The sequence below is a fragment of the Rattus norvegicus genome, chromosome 3, assembly GCF_036323735.1.
Source record: "Rattus norvegicus strain BN/NHsdMcwi chromosome 3, GRCr8, whole genome shotgun sequence".
Classification (NCBI taxonomy): domain Eukaryota; kingdom Metazoa; phylum Chordata; class Mammalia; order Rodentia; family Muridae; genus Rattus; species Rattus norvegicus.
In genome coordinates, this window is record NC_086021.1 from 75,073,379 (window position 1) to 75,091,356 (window position 17,978).

The 17,978-nt window shown below is 38.7% G+C and overlaps 1 protein-coding gene across 8 annotated transcripts in view; it reads left to right on the plus strand.

Moving 5' to 3' along the window:
- Ubr3 (ubiquitin protein ligase E3 component n-recognin 3) overlaps window positions 1-17,978 on the plus strand; it is a 156,967-nt gene that overhangs the window by 15,764 nt on the left and 123,225 nt on the right. For 6 of the 8 annotated variants that reach the window (XR_005501856.2, XR_005501857.1, NM_001134550.3 and 3 more), the window contains exons 2-3: window positions 7,436-7,575; window positions 11,178-11,336. Coding sequence is in view for 6 of the 8 variants with exons in the window: in NM_001134550.3 (NP_001128022.2) it covers window positions 7,436-7,575; window positions 11,178-11,336 (299 nt within the window). In the remaining 2 variants the exon portion in view is untranslated. The remainder of the gene's footprint in view (window positions 1-7,435; window positions 7,576-11,177; window positions 11,337-17,978) is intronic. The other 2 variants (XM_039104848.2, XM_039104851.2) reach the window with 1 other exon arrangement.

Genomic DNA, 17,978 nt, shown 5'->3' on the forward strand with positions numbered 1-17,978 from the left:
AATGAGATGCACCTTATACCCTTGACTTAGATTCAGTAAAACACTTTACAGTCTAAGAAGACTTTACTTGATTAATAGTTCAGTGCAATAATGGGCTAGTTTGATTACTAGTTAAGAAGACTTCTGTGTTGTCTGTTCTGTGGCTATCCTTGTTGGCAAGCTGTTGTCCAAGAGTTCCCTGCTTATTTATGACAATAGCATTTCATTAGATCACATCACACTTTGGGTGAGGTGCTCAGACTTGGGAAACAGACCATCTCTGTGAGCTTGAGGCCAGTCTGCCCTACATAGCAGGCTCCAGGACAGCTATGTTCCAGAGCTACATAGTGACACTGTGTCTCTCCAGCCCTAAAAATAAAAACTTACATTCTCATTTGTTTAATATTGCTCATTCTTTCTTTTATTTTATAAAAGCAACATTGAATGTTTGTAACAGACTGTATTAGGCTTTTAAGGCTGAAAATATTATATCTAAGAAAAAAAAGGGCTGAATTCTATACTATAGCCTCAGGGTTTTGTGAATTTAAAATTTCCTTTCCTAAATAAATAAAATGGTTAGGAAACATGTGGATACATATTAAAATCTTATCCAGATCTAAGAACCATGAAAGAACAGATGTAAATCATATGCCTTGGTTTTACTATGACATTTTCTTTGTTATGTACTAGTCTAAATGTAACAGTCACCTAATCATTTGAATTGCATGCTGAAAGTTGAGAGGAAGGAGTTACTTAAGAATGTTTGAAAAAACAGTGTTGTTAGGAATTGCATTAATGAGCCCCAGGGCAGGGAGCAGTTCTACAAAATGTGTGGAGAAAAGTTAGGTGGGTGGCACATGACTTGTATGAACTTTCCCCTTTCGTCTAGCAATGACTTATTTATTATCAATTAGGGTTTGTTCTAAGCTAGAAACAGTATTTTGGTCAGAGTTTCAAGTTGTGCAGTTTCTTATAATATACAGACATCCGCATTTCTTCTTATAAAAAAAGGACTTGATTTTTCTGAAACTTGCAAACATTTATGTATGGATATAGTATATAGGAAGGATGAAAGAAAGAAAAGACATTAAGAATTATAGTCATGGGCTAGAGAGATGGCTCAATGGTTAAAAGCTCTAACTGCTCTTCCAGAGGTCCTGAGTTCAATTCCCAGCAACCACATGGTGGCTCACAACCATCTGTAATGTTTTCTAATGCCATTACATCTGGTGTGTCTGTAGAGAGAGATAGTGTACTCAGCATACATAAAATAAATAAATCATAAAAGAATAAATAAAAGGAATTGTAGTTATAAGATTCTGTGAGTATACACTAAATATTTTGTAAACAGTAGGAAAAACTGTAAGGTAGGACCTCTGTTTCTGAAACTATTATTATATTGTCGTAATTTTATTTTTTAATATCTACTCAGTTGCTTATCCTCTAATTTTTCCCTAAAATAAAGGAAGGTTAAATTTCTACAATCTGGAACTGTAACACTGCGAATAGTATTACTCCCTTTTTTTTCTTATTGAGAAAATAGAAAGTGGTGGATTGCTGGTGATATATATATAGATATATTTGTATATATGGATATGAGCTGATACCATCCCACAGTTCCCTTCACCCAAATCCTGTGGGGAAGAAAGCTGAACACCCAGAAGTGCAGACATCTAACAACAAAAATAACAGGAAGCAACAATCATTATTCCTTAATATCTCTCAACATCAATGGAGCCAATTCCCCAATAAAAAGACATAGACTAACAGACTGGATATGTAAAGAGGACCCAGCATTTTACTGCATACAGGAAACACACCTCAGAGACAAAGACAGATACTGCCTCAGAGTAAATGGCTGGAAAACAACTTTCCAAGCCAATGGCCCAAAGAAACAAGCTGGAGTTGCCATTCTAATATCGAATAAAATAGACTTTCAACGAAAAGTCATCAAAAAAGATAAGGAAGGACATTTCACATTCATCAAAGGAAAAATCCACCAAGATGAACTAAATATCTATGCTCCAAATGCAAGGGCACCTACATTCATAAAAGAAACCTTACTAAAGCTCAAAGCACACATTGCACCTCATACAATAATAGTAGGAGATTTAAACACCCACTCTCATCAATGGACAGATGATGGAAACAGAAATTAAACAGAGACATAGAGAAACTAACAGAAGTTATGAACAAAATGGGTTTAACAGATATTTAAAGACCATTCCATCCTAAAACAAAAGGATATACCCTCTTCTCAGCACCTCATGGTACCTTCTCCAAAATTGACTATATAATTGGTCACAAAACAGGCCTCAACAGATGCAGGAAGATAGGAATAATCCCATGCATGCTATCAGATCACCACGGACTAAGACTGGTCTTTAGTAACAACAATAATGACAGAAAGCGCACATATACATGGAAGTTGAACAACGTTCTACTCAATGACAACTTGGTCAAGGAAGAAATAAAGAAAGAAATGAAAGACTTCTTAGAATTTAATGAAAATGAAGGTACAACATACCCAAACTTATGGGACACAATGAAAGCTGTGCTAAGAGGAAAACTCATAGCGCTGAGTGCCTGCAGAAAGAAACAGGAAAGAGCATATGTCAGCAGCTTGACAGAACACCTAAAATCTCTAGAACAAAAAGAAATAAATAAACCCAAGAGGACTAGAAGGCAGGAAATAATCAAACTCAGGGCTGAAATCAACCAAGTAGAAACTATAGAAAGAATCAATAAAGCCAGGAGCTGGTTCTTTGAGAAAATCAACAAGATAGATAAACCCTTAGCCAGACTAACCAGAGGTCACAGAGAATGTATCCAAATTAACAAAAGTAGAAAGGAAATGGGACACGTAACAACAGAATCTGAGGAGATTTAAAAAATCATCAGATCCTACTACAAAAGCCTATATTCAACAAAACTGGAAAATCTGGAGGAAATGGACAATTTTCTAGACAGATATCAGTTACCAAAGTTAAATCAGGAACAAATAAACCATCTAAACAACCCCATAACTCCTAAAGAAATAGAAACAGTTATTAAAAGTCTCCCAACCAAAAAATCCCAGGACCAGATGGGTTCAGTACAGAATTCTATCAGACATTCATAGAAGACCTCATACCAATACTGTTCAAACTATTCCACAAAATAGAAACAGACAGAACACTACCAAATTCCTTCTATGAAGCCACAATTACTCTTATACCTAAACCACACAAAGACCCAACAAAGAAAGAGAACTTCAGACCAATTTCCCTTATGGATATTGATGCAAAATTACTCAATAAAATTCTTGCAAACCGAATCCAAGAACACATCAAAACAATCATCCATCATGATCAAGTAGGCTTCATCCCAGGGATGCAGTGATGGTTTAATGTACAGAAATTCATCAACGTAATCCACTATATAAACAAACTCAAAGATAAAAACCACATGATCATTTCATTAGATGCTAAGAAAGCATTTGACAAAATTCAACACCCCTTCATGATAAAAGTCCCAGAAAGACCAGGAATTCAAGGCTCATATCTAAACATAGTAAAAGCAATATACTGCAAACTGTTAGCTAACATCAAACTAAATGGAAAGAAACTTGAAGCATTCCCACTAAAACCAGGGACTAGACAAGGCTGCCCACTTTTCCCTACTTATTCAATATAGTTCTTGAAGTCCTAGCCAGAGCAATCAGACAACGAAAGGAGGTCAATGGGATACAAATTATAAGGGAAGATGTCAAAATATCATTATTTGCAGATGATATGATAGTATACTTAAGTGACCCCAAAGTTCCACCATAGAACTACTTAACCTAATAACAACTTCAGCAAAGTGGCTGGGTATAAAATTAACTCAAACAAATCAGTAGTCTTATTCTAATCAAAAGATGAAGAGGCTGAGAAAGAAATTAGGAAAATGACACCCTTCACAATAGTCCCAAATAATATAAAATATCTTGGTGTGACTTTAACCAAGCAAGTGAAAGATCTATATGACATACATCTACACAATGGAGTACTACTCAGCTATCAAAAACAATAACTTCATGAAATTCATAGGCGAATGGAATGAACTAAAAATATCATCCCAAGTGAGGTAACCCAGTCACAGAAAAACACACTTGGTATGCACTCATTGGTAAGTGTATATTATTCCAAAAGCTCGAATTACTTCAAGAAAAAGGATGACCAAAATGTGGATGCTCCCATTCCTTCTTAAAAGGGGAACAAAAATATCCATAGGAGGGTATATAGAGACAAAGTTTAGAGCAGAGACTGAAGGAATGGCCATTCAGAGCCTGCCCCACATGTGGCCCATATATGTTCAGCCACCAAAACTAGATAAGATTGATGAAGCTAAAAAATGCATGCTGAAAGGGACCAGATATAGATTTCTCCTGAAAGACACTGCTAGAGCGTGTCAAATAATACAGAGGCGAATGTCAGCAGCAAACCACTGAACTGAGAATGTGACCCCCTTTGGAGGAATTAGAGGAAGGATTGAAAGAGTTGAAGGAGCTTGCAGCCCCATAAGAACAACAATGCTGACCAGCCAGAGCTTCCAGAGACTAAACCACTACCCAAAGACTATACATGGACTGACCTAGGGCTCCAACTGCATATGTAGTAGGGATTAGCTTTGATGGGGCACCAGTGGAAGGAAAGCTCTTGGTTCTGCCAAGGTTGGACCCCCAGTGCAGGGGAATGTCGGGGGGGATATAAGGGAGGTGGATGGGGGGAAACACCTGTATGGGGGAGTGGGAGTGGGAGGAGGAGGGGGTGGGGGTCTATGGACAGGAAACCAGGAAAGGGAATAACATTTGAAATGTAAATAAAGAAATAAATCTAATAAAAAAATTAAAAAAATCCCCATGGCAAGCCCCCTTCTAAAACAAAATAGAACAAACCCCTGCCGTGTGGGTATTCATGGATCACTGTTTTCTTTAGAAAAAAAATATTTATCTTATATCTTAATTCTAATTTAAAAAGAACTCAAGCAAATATAGTTGTGTTGAAAGTAAATAAAAATTTCAGAAGGTTTGAAGAGCTTATGGAGGGGATGGAAAGATGGTTCAGGCATTAAGAGTGCTTGTTGCTCCTTCAAAAGGCCGAAGCTTGGTTCCTGGTGAATACATCTTATGGCTTACAACCTCCTGTTACTCCAGCTGCAGAGCTCTGAAACCAGGCTTCCTCAACCCCAGCATCCCCAATGTGGGATGCACACATACACATAAATAAAAAATTACATCTTCTAAAAAATGGTCAGTAGAAAGTTAAAGGATTATATACTAAGATTAGAAAGAAGTTAGAGCAGGCCATGCTTAAGGGAGTAGTAAGCTAAGTGTACTGAGTCAAAAGTTACAATGGGACAGGGTGCCATTCTGGGCTAAAAACACAGTAATATTAGGTAACCCTTTGGCCAATTATCAATTGTAAACCTTTTTTTTCTTTTGTTTTACCATTGACAAGTGAATGTGTGGGGTAATTTTTCCTAATATGGCTTTTCCTGATCCGTTTTTATTAGTCACCAATGGCATTAGATTTTTTTTTTTTCTTTTTCCCGGAGCTGGGGACCGAACCCAGGGCCTTGAGCTTGCTAGGCAAACGCTCTACCACTGAGCTAAATCCCCAACCCCAGCATTAGATTTTTTATTAGGCTTAAATGCTCCTTCTTTCTTTTCTTTTCTTTTTTTTAAAGAACAAGCTGCATTTATTCTCAATATGCCCGCTTTACATAGAGCAGCAAAGATTTTACCCTTGGACAGAAAAGGAGACAAATTTCTGTTTTAGCATGTATTAAGGGAGTTTGCTTCTAATGTCTTTTATCATTGTTTGTACCAGCATCTACAAAGGCTATCTTAGGCTTCTGAATCTTGTAATATAAACAATTCATTCCCTGATCAATACTTATCATACATATTTTCACTGTCACTTTTTTTTAAAAAGATTTATTCATTTATTATATATAAGTACACTGTAGCTGTCTTCAGACACACCAGAAGAGGGTATCAGATCCCATTACAGATGGTTGTGCGCCACCATGTGGTTGGCTGGGAATTGAACTCAGGACCTCTGGAAGAGCAGTCGGGGCTCTTAACCACTGAGCCATCTCTCTAGCTCTTTTCTTCTCTTTTCTTTCTTTCTTCTTCTTCTTCTTTTTTTTTTTTTTTTTTTTTTTTTTTGCCGGAGCTGGGGACCGAACCCAGGGCCTTGCGCTTGCCTAGCAAGTGCTCTACCACTGAGCTAAATCCCCAACCCCTTTTCTTTCTTCATTCTTTTGTTCATTCTTCCATCCTTCATCTCTCTCTTTTGTTTTGAGACAGGGACTCATTGTGCTGCCCAGGCTGGCCTGGAACTGATCATGTAAACCAGGCTACCCTCAAGTTCACAGAGACCTGCTTTGGCTTCTGTGAGCACCTGTTCTCTTGTACAGAACACAACACACACATACACATACTCTTAAAATAATAATACAAATCTTATCCAGTTGTATTTATTATTTATTAAACCCATACTTTACACACCCGCATCCTGGACTCAGTTGTAGTCTATTGGTGTTATTAAATTACCATATTCACACTGCGTTTTATGGATTAGCTTATTCTCATTAATCATTTCTTCCAAGAGTTGCTACCATATTTTATGCATAGACTCTTCCATTTGATAGAAATAGTTTTGGTTGATTCCAGTGAAATTAAATTTACAGAATTTAAATTTTTGTGTTTTATGAAATAAAATCAGTTTCCCACTTAAAAGCCCACTTTTGGTGTATTTAGATTTTTAATGTTTTTTAGCTTAAATAGTTTTTGTACTCTTCCTATTAAGTTTATTTTTAGACATTTTTATGTATTTAATTAGTAATTTTGTGTTTGGTAGCAAAGTAACTTATGTGACCATTTGGATTGTGAATATTTGTCTTTGTTGCTCAAATGTACCAGTTATTTTTTAAAAATAATATGTAGTAAAGATTAGCAAGCATATATACACTTAAATATATAAACTTTAAAAAATAAGCTTCAATTATTTATACCATTGATTATTGTTGAGATAGGAATGGAAAATGTAAATGCTTTAGATAACTATCAAGTTGTACTCACAGGCTTATAAAGGACAGAAATAATAAAATAACACTTGAAAGTAATATATCGCAGTCAAACATGTCAATCCTATGGTGGTTTTCTTTTAGTGTTCTGTTTGGGACATGGCTAGTATAGCCTTTTCTTAGGAAAAAATCTCTCTGGGTACCATTTTTAATTTAAAGGCCTACTAAAGTTATATATTTTTTAACTTGGTGCTTTAAAAATCATAAAGAAGGCTTACGTTGGCTTCAGTATTTGTATTTTCTGTTTTAGTATTGTAAATAGAATAGTACATTCTTGCCTGATTAGACATTGTGTTTTTCCTTCCCTTTTTCTTAGCTTTCTTTTTTTTTCTCCCTATTACAGGTTTTGCAGAAGACATCAGATTAAATCAAGTTCTAATATTCCCTGTGTCCCCAAAGACTTACTGATGATGTCTGAATTTGTTCTTCCAAGATTCATTTTTTGTCTTATTCAGTACTTAAGAGAAGGCTATAATGAACCAGGTATGTCTTAATATGTTCGTTGTAATACTCTTAAATGAACAAATCACTGAATTTTAAAGTACAATTTAAAGACATCATTAAGATTTTATATTTTATATTTTTGACTATGTGTGTATGTGTGTGTTTGTGCATGAGCGTGTAGGTGGCCAGGGAGGCCAGAGTTGTAAGATACTCTGAGTTGCATATAACTGTGAGCCTTCAGATGTGGATGCTGAGACTTGAACTCAGATCTTCTGTAAGAGCAGTGTAATCCTTCTAACCACTGAGCCATCTTGCTAGCCCAAGATACCACTTGTTTTTAACATAAAATATTAAAGATAGCATTCAAAATTATGGGCATCATGATGCTGTTTTTATACATTACATCTTATTCTAATTTATGCCCTTTCTGCACTACACTCTGTTGGGTCTTATGCTCCTTTGCTCAACATTTCTAAAGTAATGACTATGAAGTTCAGGAAAATAAATCATGCAGGTAACTGTATACAACTTACAATAGACTTAAATTGTTGACTTTCATATTATTGTATCACTGCTAAGTGTATATTAAGTTAGTCCTAAGGAAAAAGAGGAAAATCACCCAATTTCCAGTTACTCTTTGAAATTTTGATTTAGGCACATATTAGAGTTCATTGGGACGTTATGAACTAGGGATGGCAGTAGCATGGGGCACATTTGCTAACTTCTTATAATGTCCTCGCCTTTCTTTTTTTTTTTTTTTTTTTTTTTTTGGTTCTTTTTTTCGGAGCTGGGGACCGAACCCAGGGCCTTGCGCTTCCTAGGTAAGCGCTCTACCACTGAGCTAAATCCCCAGCCCTTTTTTTTTTTTTGTTTTTTTGTTTTTTTGTTTTTTTTGTGTCCTCGCCTTTCTAGTGACATTGGCATCTTTTTTTTGGTTCTTTTTTTCGGAGCTGGGGACCGAACCCAGGGCCTTGCGCTTCCTAGGCAAGCGCTCTACCACTGAGCTAAATCCCCAGCTCCGACATTGGCATCTTTATCCTGTGGTGCTCCTTATTATATTATTTTTACATGCTTTAAATGATTTAGCCTATAAGTCTTATATTCAATTTGAAACCAGAATATGGCATGCATTTTTATCTTCTATCTGCATCTGTAAATTGTGAAGGAGATATTAGATTTTTTTTTAAATTTTTTACTTTTTGGGGATAGGGCTTTGTTTAGTATTCCTGGTTAGCCTGAAACTCCCTGTGTAGACCAGGCTGGCCTCAAATATGTGGTGTTCCTTTCACTCTGCCTCCCGAGTGCTGGGATTGTAGCTCTACATCACCACAGCCATCATGTAATGTCTTTGCATTGCTGAAATTCTCTTTACTGTGAGCAAGCCATTTTACTCCCTTAATTGTGTTTTTTTTTTTTTTTTGTTTTTTTTTTTTTGGTTCTTTTTTTTGGAGCTGGGGACCGAACCCAGGGCCTTGCGCTTCCTAGGTAAGCGCTCTACCACTGAGCTAAATCCCCAGCCCCCCTTAATTGTGTTTTAAGCAACAGTTTAGAATCCTTTGTTAAGTACTTCTCTCAGAATATGCATCTTAAAATAAAAAAAATTACTTTGATTTAATTCCAAAATATTGCCTCTCTAGAATGAAGAAACTCCAGATACTAGACAGGTTATTGTTGAAGTTGTTTTCTGTATTATTTCTCAAGAACTTGCTAAACTTTTTGGAAGTTTGCATTTTGTATTACAGGCATTCTATTTTTAAAAAGTATTAAAACATTTTTTTGTGAGAATCTTAAAATTCACACTTAATTCGATTAAAGAATATTTCACACAAAGTGTGTCATTTTTCTCTCAGTAACATTTAGTGATTAAGAGTGACTTGATTCTAGTGCATAGTTGTGATAGTTGTATGCTACTCTTACCTGGTTTAATGATTAATTACTTAGAGACTGGGGCTTACAGTGTAGCGCTGGCTGTCCTGGAAGTCTATGTAGACCAGGCTGGGCTTGAACTTGTAGACATTGCCTGCCTCTGCATCCAGAGCGCTAGGTCTAAAGGCATGTGCCAGCACACCTAGCTTTTGTTGTTGTTTTTACTTGTTTTTCTGAAAATATCAAGAAGCTAGGGAATCATTTCTGTCTAAGGGTGAATGTCATGAATGCACATCCATTAAAGTTATTAATTTCTTAGTTGGGTAAACAATCAAAAGAAAAAACAAGGAAGAAAACTCAAACAAACAAAACTCCAAAACTGTTTGCGAGCTCACTATAAATTTGAGGTCATGGAAGCTCAGAAATTCTGTGGATTCATAGTTGCTTTGGGTTCTTTTTGTCATTTTACCTTAGAATGTCTAGCCTTTTATTACATGTCTTCATAGCCCTGGAGGCTAAAGCAAGTGTCAATCATCAGTTATCCTGTGTTTGTGTTGCTGTGAGAGTATACACGTGTCACTCCCAGTACTTGCTTTCAGCTGAGAAAGTAAAGTTTGGTGCAGAATAACTGTTCCCTGTGGGATGTACAGACCCTCCCTGAGCTCCGTAGACATATTCTTCTTTTAGCTAGTCATTACTAAACTTTGAAGTTTTGTTTATTTACGTCTATCTTTTAGACTTGAGGGCAGCAGCTCTCAACCTTGTGGGTGGAGGTTGAATAATCCTTTCACAGGGGTCACATACCAGATATCCTGCATATCAGATATTTATATTATGATTCATAACAGCAGCAAAATTAGTTATGAAGTAGTGACAAAATAATGTTATGGTTTGGGTCACTACAACATGAGGAACTATATTAAAGGGTTGCAGCCTTAGGAAGACTGAGAGCCACTGCCATAGGGTCTTTAGGACTTTTTTTTTATTATTAACTTGAGTATTTCTTATTTACATTTCCAATGTTATTACCTTTCCTGGTTTCTGGGCCAACATCCCCCTGACCTTTCCCCCTCCCCTTCTATATGGGTGTTCCCCTCCCCATCCTCCCCCCATTGCCGCCCTCCCCCCAACAGTCTAGTTCACTGGGGGTTCAGTCTTGGCAGGACCAAGGGCTTCCCCTTCCACTGGTGCTCTTACTAGGATATTCATTGCTACCTATGAGGTCAGAGTCCAGGGTCAGTCCATGTATAGTCTTTGGGTAGTGGCTTAGTCCCTGGAACCTCTGGTTGCTTGTCATTGTTGTTCATATGGGGTCTCGAGCCCCTTCAAGCTCTTCCAGTTTAGGACATCTTTTTAAAGGGCAAAAGCACAGGGTCTTTCCTTTCATCTTTAATATTTACTGTCTAAAGAGGTTTTTTTTTTTTTTAAAGTCTTTATTTCCATTTCTCCTTGAGTGTGCATGCCCACAGTACTCTTGTTGAGAGGTCTGAGGACTCGTGTGTTTCTGGACATTGAAGCCAGGTCTAGGGACAAGCATTCCCTCGTTGCTATCTGCCAGCCCCACAAGTTTAGATTCTCACTATGTATCATTAATTAATACTGACTTAATATTGACTTTTTTGGCTGTAAAATATCATCAAAACCACCAAAATTTTGAAAGAGTAAAATGTTATTGTTCTGAACAAAATATTTTGTTATCCTTAGTTATATAATTATGTGCTAATATTTGTGTATATATTATATACGTATATATGAATATTATTTTCTTTCTTTAGCAGCTGATACACCATCAGAAAAAGATCTGAACAAAGTCCTTCAGCTTTTGGAGCCTCAGATTTCCTTTTTAGAAGACCTGACTAAAACGGGAGGAGCAATGAGGGCTGTTCTCACTCAGGTGCTGACAAACCAGCAGAGCTACAAAGACCTGACTGCTGGTGAGTGAGACAGTGAACAGACTCACATTTTACTTATTCAGATTTGTTGGAATAAAAAAGTAGCGTCTTTTAGAACTTAGTACTTTTCTTTTCTTTCTTTCTTTTTTTTTTTTTTTTGTTCTTTTTTTTGGAGCTGGGGATGGAATCCAGGGCCTTGCGCTTGCTAGGCAAGCGCTCTACCACTGAGCTAAATCCCCAACCCCAGAACTTAGTACTTTTCATAGAATTCTAAAGCTTGAAATTAAGAAAATTTCTTATAGATGAGAAAACTGAAGTTCAGCAAAATTATTCAACTTTTTAAAGACTTCTCAACTAATTTCTGTTGGAGTATCTGGCCTCTTCATTCTTGGGTATGATGACACTTGTGAGAGTTCCGCTCACCTTGCTGGTCACTGGCAAGTGCTTTTGCCTGCTGAGCCATCTCACAGACCAGAATACCTGATTCACTGGAGTTGCAGGGTGGGGTGAAGGTGGAGTTATGTTAATGCTTCACTAAGAAGGCAGTATTTATTTAAAGTAAAACCTAAGGGAGTTGTGAGCTTCAGGGACGTGGACTTGAGTGATAACACGTTAGATTCCAGGTAGATGTTCTAGTGTTCGCCATAAACAACATACAATAGGACAAAAGGAGGCAACGGTTTGAAACTATAGCAGAGCTGGTAGTACACACTGCAGGCTCTTGGGAAAAGGAATAGTGTGAGATGTGTCTCATGATTGCTCTGGAAGACTTTCTGACTATATACAGATCAGGCCCTGAGGCAGATCATGGTGGTCCTGCTGAGTTAAAAAAATCATATTGGTTCACTGAAGCTGGAGGAAATGGAAAATTTGGGGCAGAATACCAGGGAGTGATCGTAGATTCTTGGAGAATCAGTGAATAGCCAGTGTGAGACTACCTAAGATTTTTGAAAGTTTTTCTTTTTAGATTTATTTTATATGTGTGAGTGCTTTGTCTGCATGTATGCATTTGCATCACATGTATTTATGGTGCTTGTGGAGGCATAGAGGACATAGAAGACATCAGATTCCCTGAAATTAGGGTTACAGATCAACTGAGTTGATGTGTGGGTACTGGAAATTGAACCTGGGTCTTCTGCTAGAACAAATGCTCTCAACTGCTGAGCCCCCTCTCACTACAGGTAAAGTTTGTTAGGGATTGTGTGTTACAGGTTAAAATAGAACAGCTACCTGTAGGGAAGCAGTGTTAGTTAGATTTTAGTTTAGCCAGTTGAAATAGACCTTTCTATTTCTGTAAGCATCTGACTCTCAGATTCCAGAAGGATAGACCTTGAGTAAGGTCAACTTCAGGTTAGTTTTAAGAAACCGTAAAATCAAAAGAGAAAATGAGAAAAAGAAAAACATAAAGCTCAGGATCAGGGGATACAGGTACAGCTCAGCAGAATGGGGGTGTGGGGCTGCTTTTCAAAGGGACCCAGATTTGACTCCCAACATTCATATTTGGGCAACTTACAACTGCTGGTAACTCCAGCTCCAGGGGAATCTGACATCCTCTTCTGGCCTCTGAGAGCACCACACACACATATACAAACTCACATTAGACACGTAAATATACACATAAAATAAAAAGCTTGTAACCTAGGCAGTACAGATGGCTCAGCAACTAAAAGTACTTGCAGACAAGCCTGACAACCTGAGTTCCAGCCCCAGAATCCCCAGGCAAAGGGGAGAACCAACTTCCAGAAGTTGTCCTCTGACACTCCCCCAGCCCCGTGTATATGACATGACATATACACAGTACCTGTATTCACATGTGTGCACACACAAGTACATACATGCATATACAATTTAGAAAGAGCCTCATCACCCAACAATACCTGCATAGAAGGATAGAAGGCAGAGTATGAAGTGGTTCCTCCAGGAGAGAAGTCCTTTCAGCACATTGAACTTTCCATAGATCTGCCTCATACAAAGTGTAAAATGAAGCCTTTATGTTTTGTTTTGTTAAAAATATTGATTAGAAGATACAAAATATTTAGTGAACTCCAATAAGGATAGACACATAACCCCTACGTACCTTCCAGACACCAGGTTAGGAGACCACTAGGTGGGAATATGTATGGATCAGGATGAGCTTACTTCTTTTTTTTTTTTTTTTAAAGATTTATTTATTTATTAATATTAGTACACTGTAGCTGTCTTCAGGCACACCAGAAGAGGGCATCGGATCTCTTTACAGATGGTTGTGAGCCACCATGTGGTTGCTGGGAATTGAACTCAGGACCTGTGGAAGAGCAGCCAGTGCTCTTGACCTCTGAGCCATCTCTCCAGCCCCCAAGCTTACTTCTTTGGAGGGATTAAAAAGCCTAGGGTGTTAATAGTAGCTCAAATAATCAATTTTATATTCTATTCTGACTGTATGGGCAAGTCGTATGTATTAGTTACCTTTATGTTGCTCTGATAAAATACCAAGACCAAAAAATGACATGGAAGTAAGAATTTATTTTGGTTTTGATTTTAGGAGTGTCTATAATGGTTGGGTGATGATGGGGTGATGATGGTGCCCATGGCAGCAATGAGCTGGGTCAGGAAGCTGAGAAATCATATCTGAGACACAAATACAAACAGAGTATGAACTGAAAGTGGGACAAAGTTATGAACTCACAAACCCCACCCAGTGACGTACTTCTTGCAGCCAACCTGCACTACCTTCCTAAACAGTGCAACAACTGGGGAGCAACTTGAGCCTAACAGGAACCGTTTTCACGTAAAATACTACATGATGCAAAGGTTTGAGCTCAAAAGTAAGATGATCTGATCCTTTTTTGGCCAGTAGTAATTGAAAAGGGTGAAAAAGGCAGCTCAGGCATTGTTTCATGGAATGATGATGGTGACATCTGTTTCAGCTTGGTGATGAAACTGGACTATAAACCCAGTACTCAGGAGGTTGAGATGATTGGATTTCAGGTTTGAGATTAGCTTGGGCTACATAGTGAGAATCCTGTTTTAAAAGGGGAGGAGAGGGGCTGGGGATTTAGCTCAGTGGTAGAGCGCTTACCTAGGAAGCGCAAGGCCCTGGGTTCGGTCCCCAGCTCCGAAAAAAAGAACCAAAAAAAAAAAAAAAGGGGGGGGGGAGGAGAAGGCTTGCGTCACACCACCATTTACTAGAGGTAGAGCTGGCCTTGTCTGTCACCAACACAAGAGTGAGTGGGCCCTGCACTTTGCCTGGGCAGCACACAGTAGAGCTGTCCCTGGTGGCAGGAGCACAGGTGAAGCAGCTCTGAGGGTGTGAGCAAGAGAGAGATGGCCCCAGCATTCATTTACTGTGTGGTGGTGTGGGTGAGGGACAGATGCCCCCTCCTCCCCTCTTACCCTTAGAGGAGAGCTTGTCCCAAGGTCATGAGAGCAGGAGAGGTAGCCCTGCCCCTTGCTGGCTGTGGATTGTGGCAGTGCAGGAAAGTGGGTGGGCTGACCAACTCAGCTGCCACACAACCCAGATCAGGGTTTTGAGTTGGCCCACCCCAATGTCTACTCCATCTATAAACTCTGAAAGGGGTAGCCTTACAAATCCAGAGATGCAGGATCTCCATGACATAGGGTAACAACAAGATATCTGAGAGGAGTCCCAGGGAGACCCAGTATTGATAGTGTAGCAGAAGCCAGAGTCCTTGAACCAGACCAATGATTCATTGCAATAAACATTTGCAAGTAAAGATGTGTTGGCAAAAGTAGGGTATCCGGGGGGTATGCTGTGATACACTACAGCTTCCACAATGGGATATTTTATTTATTTACTTAATTATTTAATTTTATTATTACTGTTTTTTCTTTTTGAGGTTAGGTTACAAGGGTGGAGGGTGGATGGATACAAAGGGATGGGGAGATGTGGGATTGGGGTGCATGATGTGAAATTCACAGAGTCAATACAAAGTTAAAAAGTTGGGGGAGGGGCTGGAGAGATGGCTCAGAGGTTAAGAGCACTGACTGCTCTTCCAGAGGTCCTGAGTTCAATTCCCAGCAACCACATGTGGCTCACAGCCATCTGTAAAGAGATCCGATGCCCTCTTCTGGTATATCTGAAGACAGCTACAGTGTACTTATATATAATAAATGAATAAATCTTTAAAAAAAAAAGTTGGGGGAGGAATTATGCCTAGATATCCGTTATTTTCTTAAACTAGAAATTGTTTATTTTTTGAAACTATCAACTGTTGAGAAAGAGAACAGGTAAATTGTCTTGAATTTTCTTTCTTTTTTCTTTTGTTCTCTTTTCTTTACCAGGTTGGCCTTGAATTTAGAGAGCTCTGCCTGCCTCTGTTTCCTGAGCATTTGCAATAAAGGCCTGCACCACTTGACCTAGCTAAGCAGATTGTTCTTTTTTCAGGGGTTGGGAGTGGCACTGAGATAGGGTTTTCCTGTGTAGCTCTGGCTGTCCTGGAACTCTCTCTGTAAGCTAGGCTGGCCTTGAATTAGAGATCCTTCTGCTTCTGCCTCCTGAGTGCCGGGATTAAAGAAAGGCATGTATGACCACTGCCTGGCAAGCAGGTTGTTCTTAACCATTGTAGCAATTTTAAAAGGGAGTTGTCATGATTGTTTTACTTCATTTCTACAATTAAAAATTTTTTTTCTTGAAACTAAACAACATGAACAAGAACCCTTAGTTAACTTTTATTGATGGACATTGAATTAGATTTTGATTCCCCAGTTTGAAATTTGAACCAGGTTTTGTGGATATTTCTATAGTTCCAGCTACTCAGGAGGCTGAGGTCATGGGAATTACAAGTTTAAGATCTATGTGGGGTATAGAATAAGGTCAGGGCCCTCTCTGAGTTTGGACAACTCTGAGACCTTGTCTCAAAATTAAAATCAAAACAGTGATGCCTATAGATCAGTGGAGAGCTGGCTGTCTGGCAGGCATGAGGCTCAATTTCCAGTTTGAGATTTCCAGTCTAGCTTCCATGTTCACTAGTCGTCACTAGAAAGTCATGCTACCTTTCTAAGCCTGTTTCCTTACTTTAAAAATGGTAAAAATGCATTCATTTTCAGGGAGATTGGGAGGAATTGATAGTTCAACGGACAGCATCTGCGGTGGGGCTTTTATTATCTAGGAAACTTTTTTGTGATACTAAAGATGAAATTTAAACCCAGAGCCTGGCATATGTAAGGCAAAACACTGAGTTAGAGCCTAGCACGTACTCATTTCTATAGGAGTCCGCATGCTTTTACTTTTTTAAAAATATTTACTTTTAGCCTATGCATATGTATGTTTACCTGCATGTGTGAAAGTAGGACAAGACGTGAGCCTGGTGCCTGTAGGAATCAGAAGGTCCAATTCCCTGAAATCCAGTTAGAAGTGGTCATGAGTTGCCAAGTGGGTGCTGGGAACCAAACTCCACGCCTCTCTCTGTAAAGAGCAGTCAGTGCTCTTAACTGCTGAGCCTTCTCTTCACGCCATTTTTAATTCTTAAACTAGTTGTAGTTATTTTCAGTATTGTACCTTACTTGAAGGTGGGACTCGTCCCATTTATTTTATTTTATTTTTTTTTTTGGTTCTTTTTTTCGGAGCTGGGGACCGAACCCAGGGCCTTGCGCTTCCTAGGTAAGCGCTCTACCACTGAGCTAAATCCCCAGCCCCTCGTCCCATTTATTTAATATGTTTCTTTAAAAACAGAGACAGTTTGAGAGCTGAAGCAAATAGAAGCAACTACAGCAAAACCCAGGAGGGTCATTTTCTGGGCTGTGTCACAGTTAGTCTGTTGATGGTTTATATCACTGGTGCTGAGAGTTTCATCCCACTTGAAACTCCTGTGGTCACAGAGTCAGCAGTGTTCAGAGCTTAAGGAAGACATAAGCTACCTAAGAATTGGCAAATGCATTGGATATTTGGCTTTTATATAGAGGATAAGAGAGAATGAGTAAGTTTTATTGCAAAGAACTGTAAATTGCTACTCTTTTCTTTCACTACTTTTCTATTCTCTGCAATATATTAAAAAATAAGAGAAAAAATAGCAATAATCAGTAAACTGAAATATTTAAGTGAGACTTCTAAGATGAGTTGTGGAACCTAAGTGTTCCCATACTTGTGGAGATAAATTGTCTTAAGTGATATTTCAATGTAAATTAGACTTTTTTTTTGAAGCAGAGTTTCTTTTTTTTTTTTTTTCCATTTTTATTAAATTGGATATTCCTTGTTTACATTTCAAATGTTATTCCCTTTCCGGGTTTCCTGTCCATCAGCCCCCTAGCCCCTTCTCTTCTATATGGGTGTTCTCCTCCCCATCCACCCCCCACTATCACCCCCCAACAATCCCCTACACTGAGGGTCCAACCTTGGCAGGACCAAGGGCTTCCCCTTCCACTGGTGCTCTTACTAGGCTATTTATTCACTGCTACAAATGCAGTTGGAGCCCAGGGTCAGTCCATGTATAGTCTTTGGGTAGTGGTTTAGTCCCTGGAAGCTCTGGTTGCTTGGCATTGTTGTTCATATGGGGTCTTGAGCCCCTTCAAGCTCTTCCAGTCCTTTCTAAGATTCCTTCAACGGGGGTCCTATTCTCAGTTCAGTGGTTTGCTGCTGGCATTCGCCTCTGTATTTGACGTGCTCTGGCTGTGTCTCTCAGGAGAGATCTACATCCAGTTCCTGTCAGCATGCACTTCTTAGCTTCATCCATCTTATCTAGTTTTGGT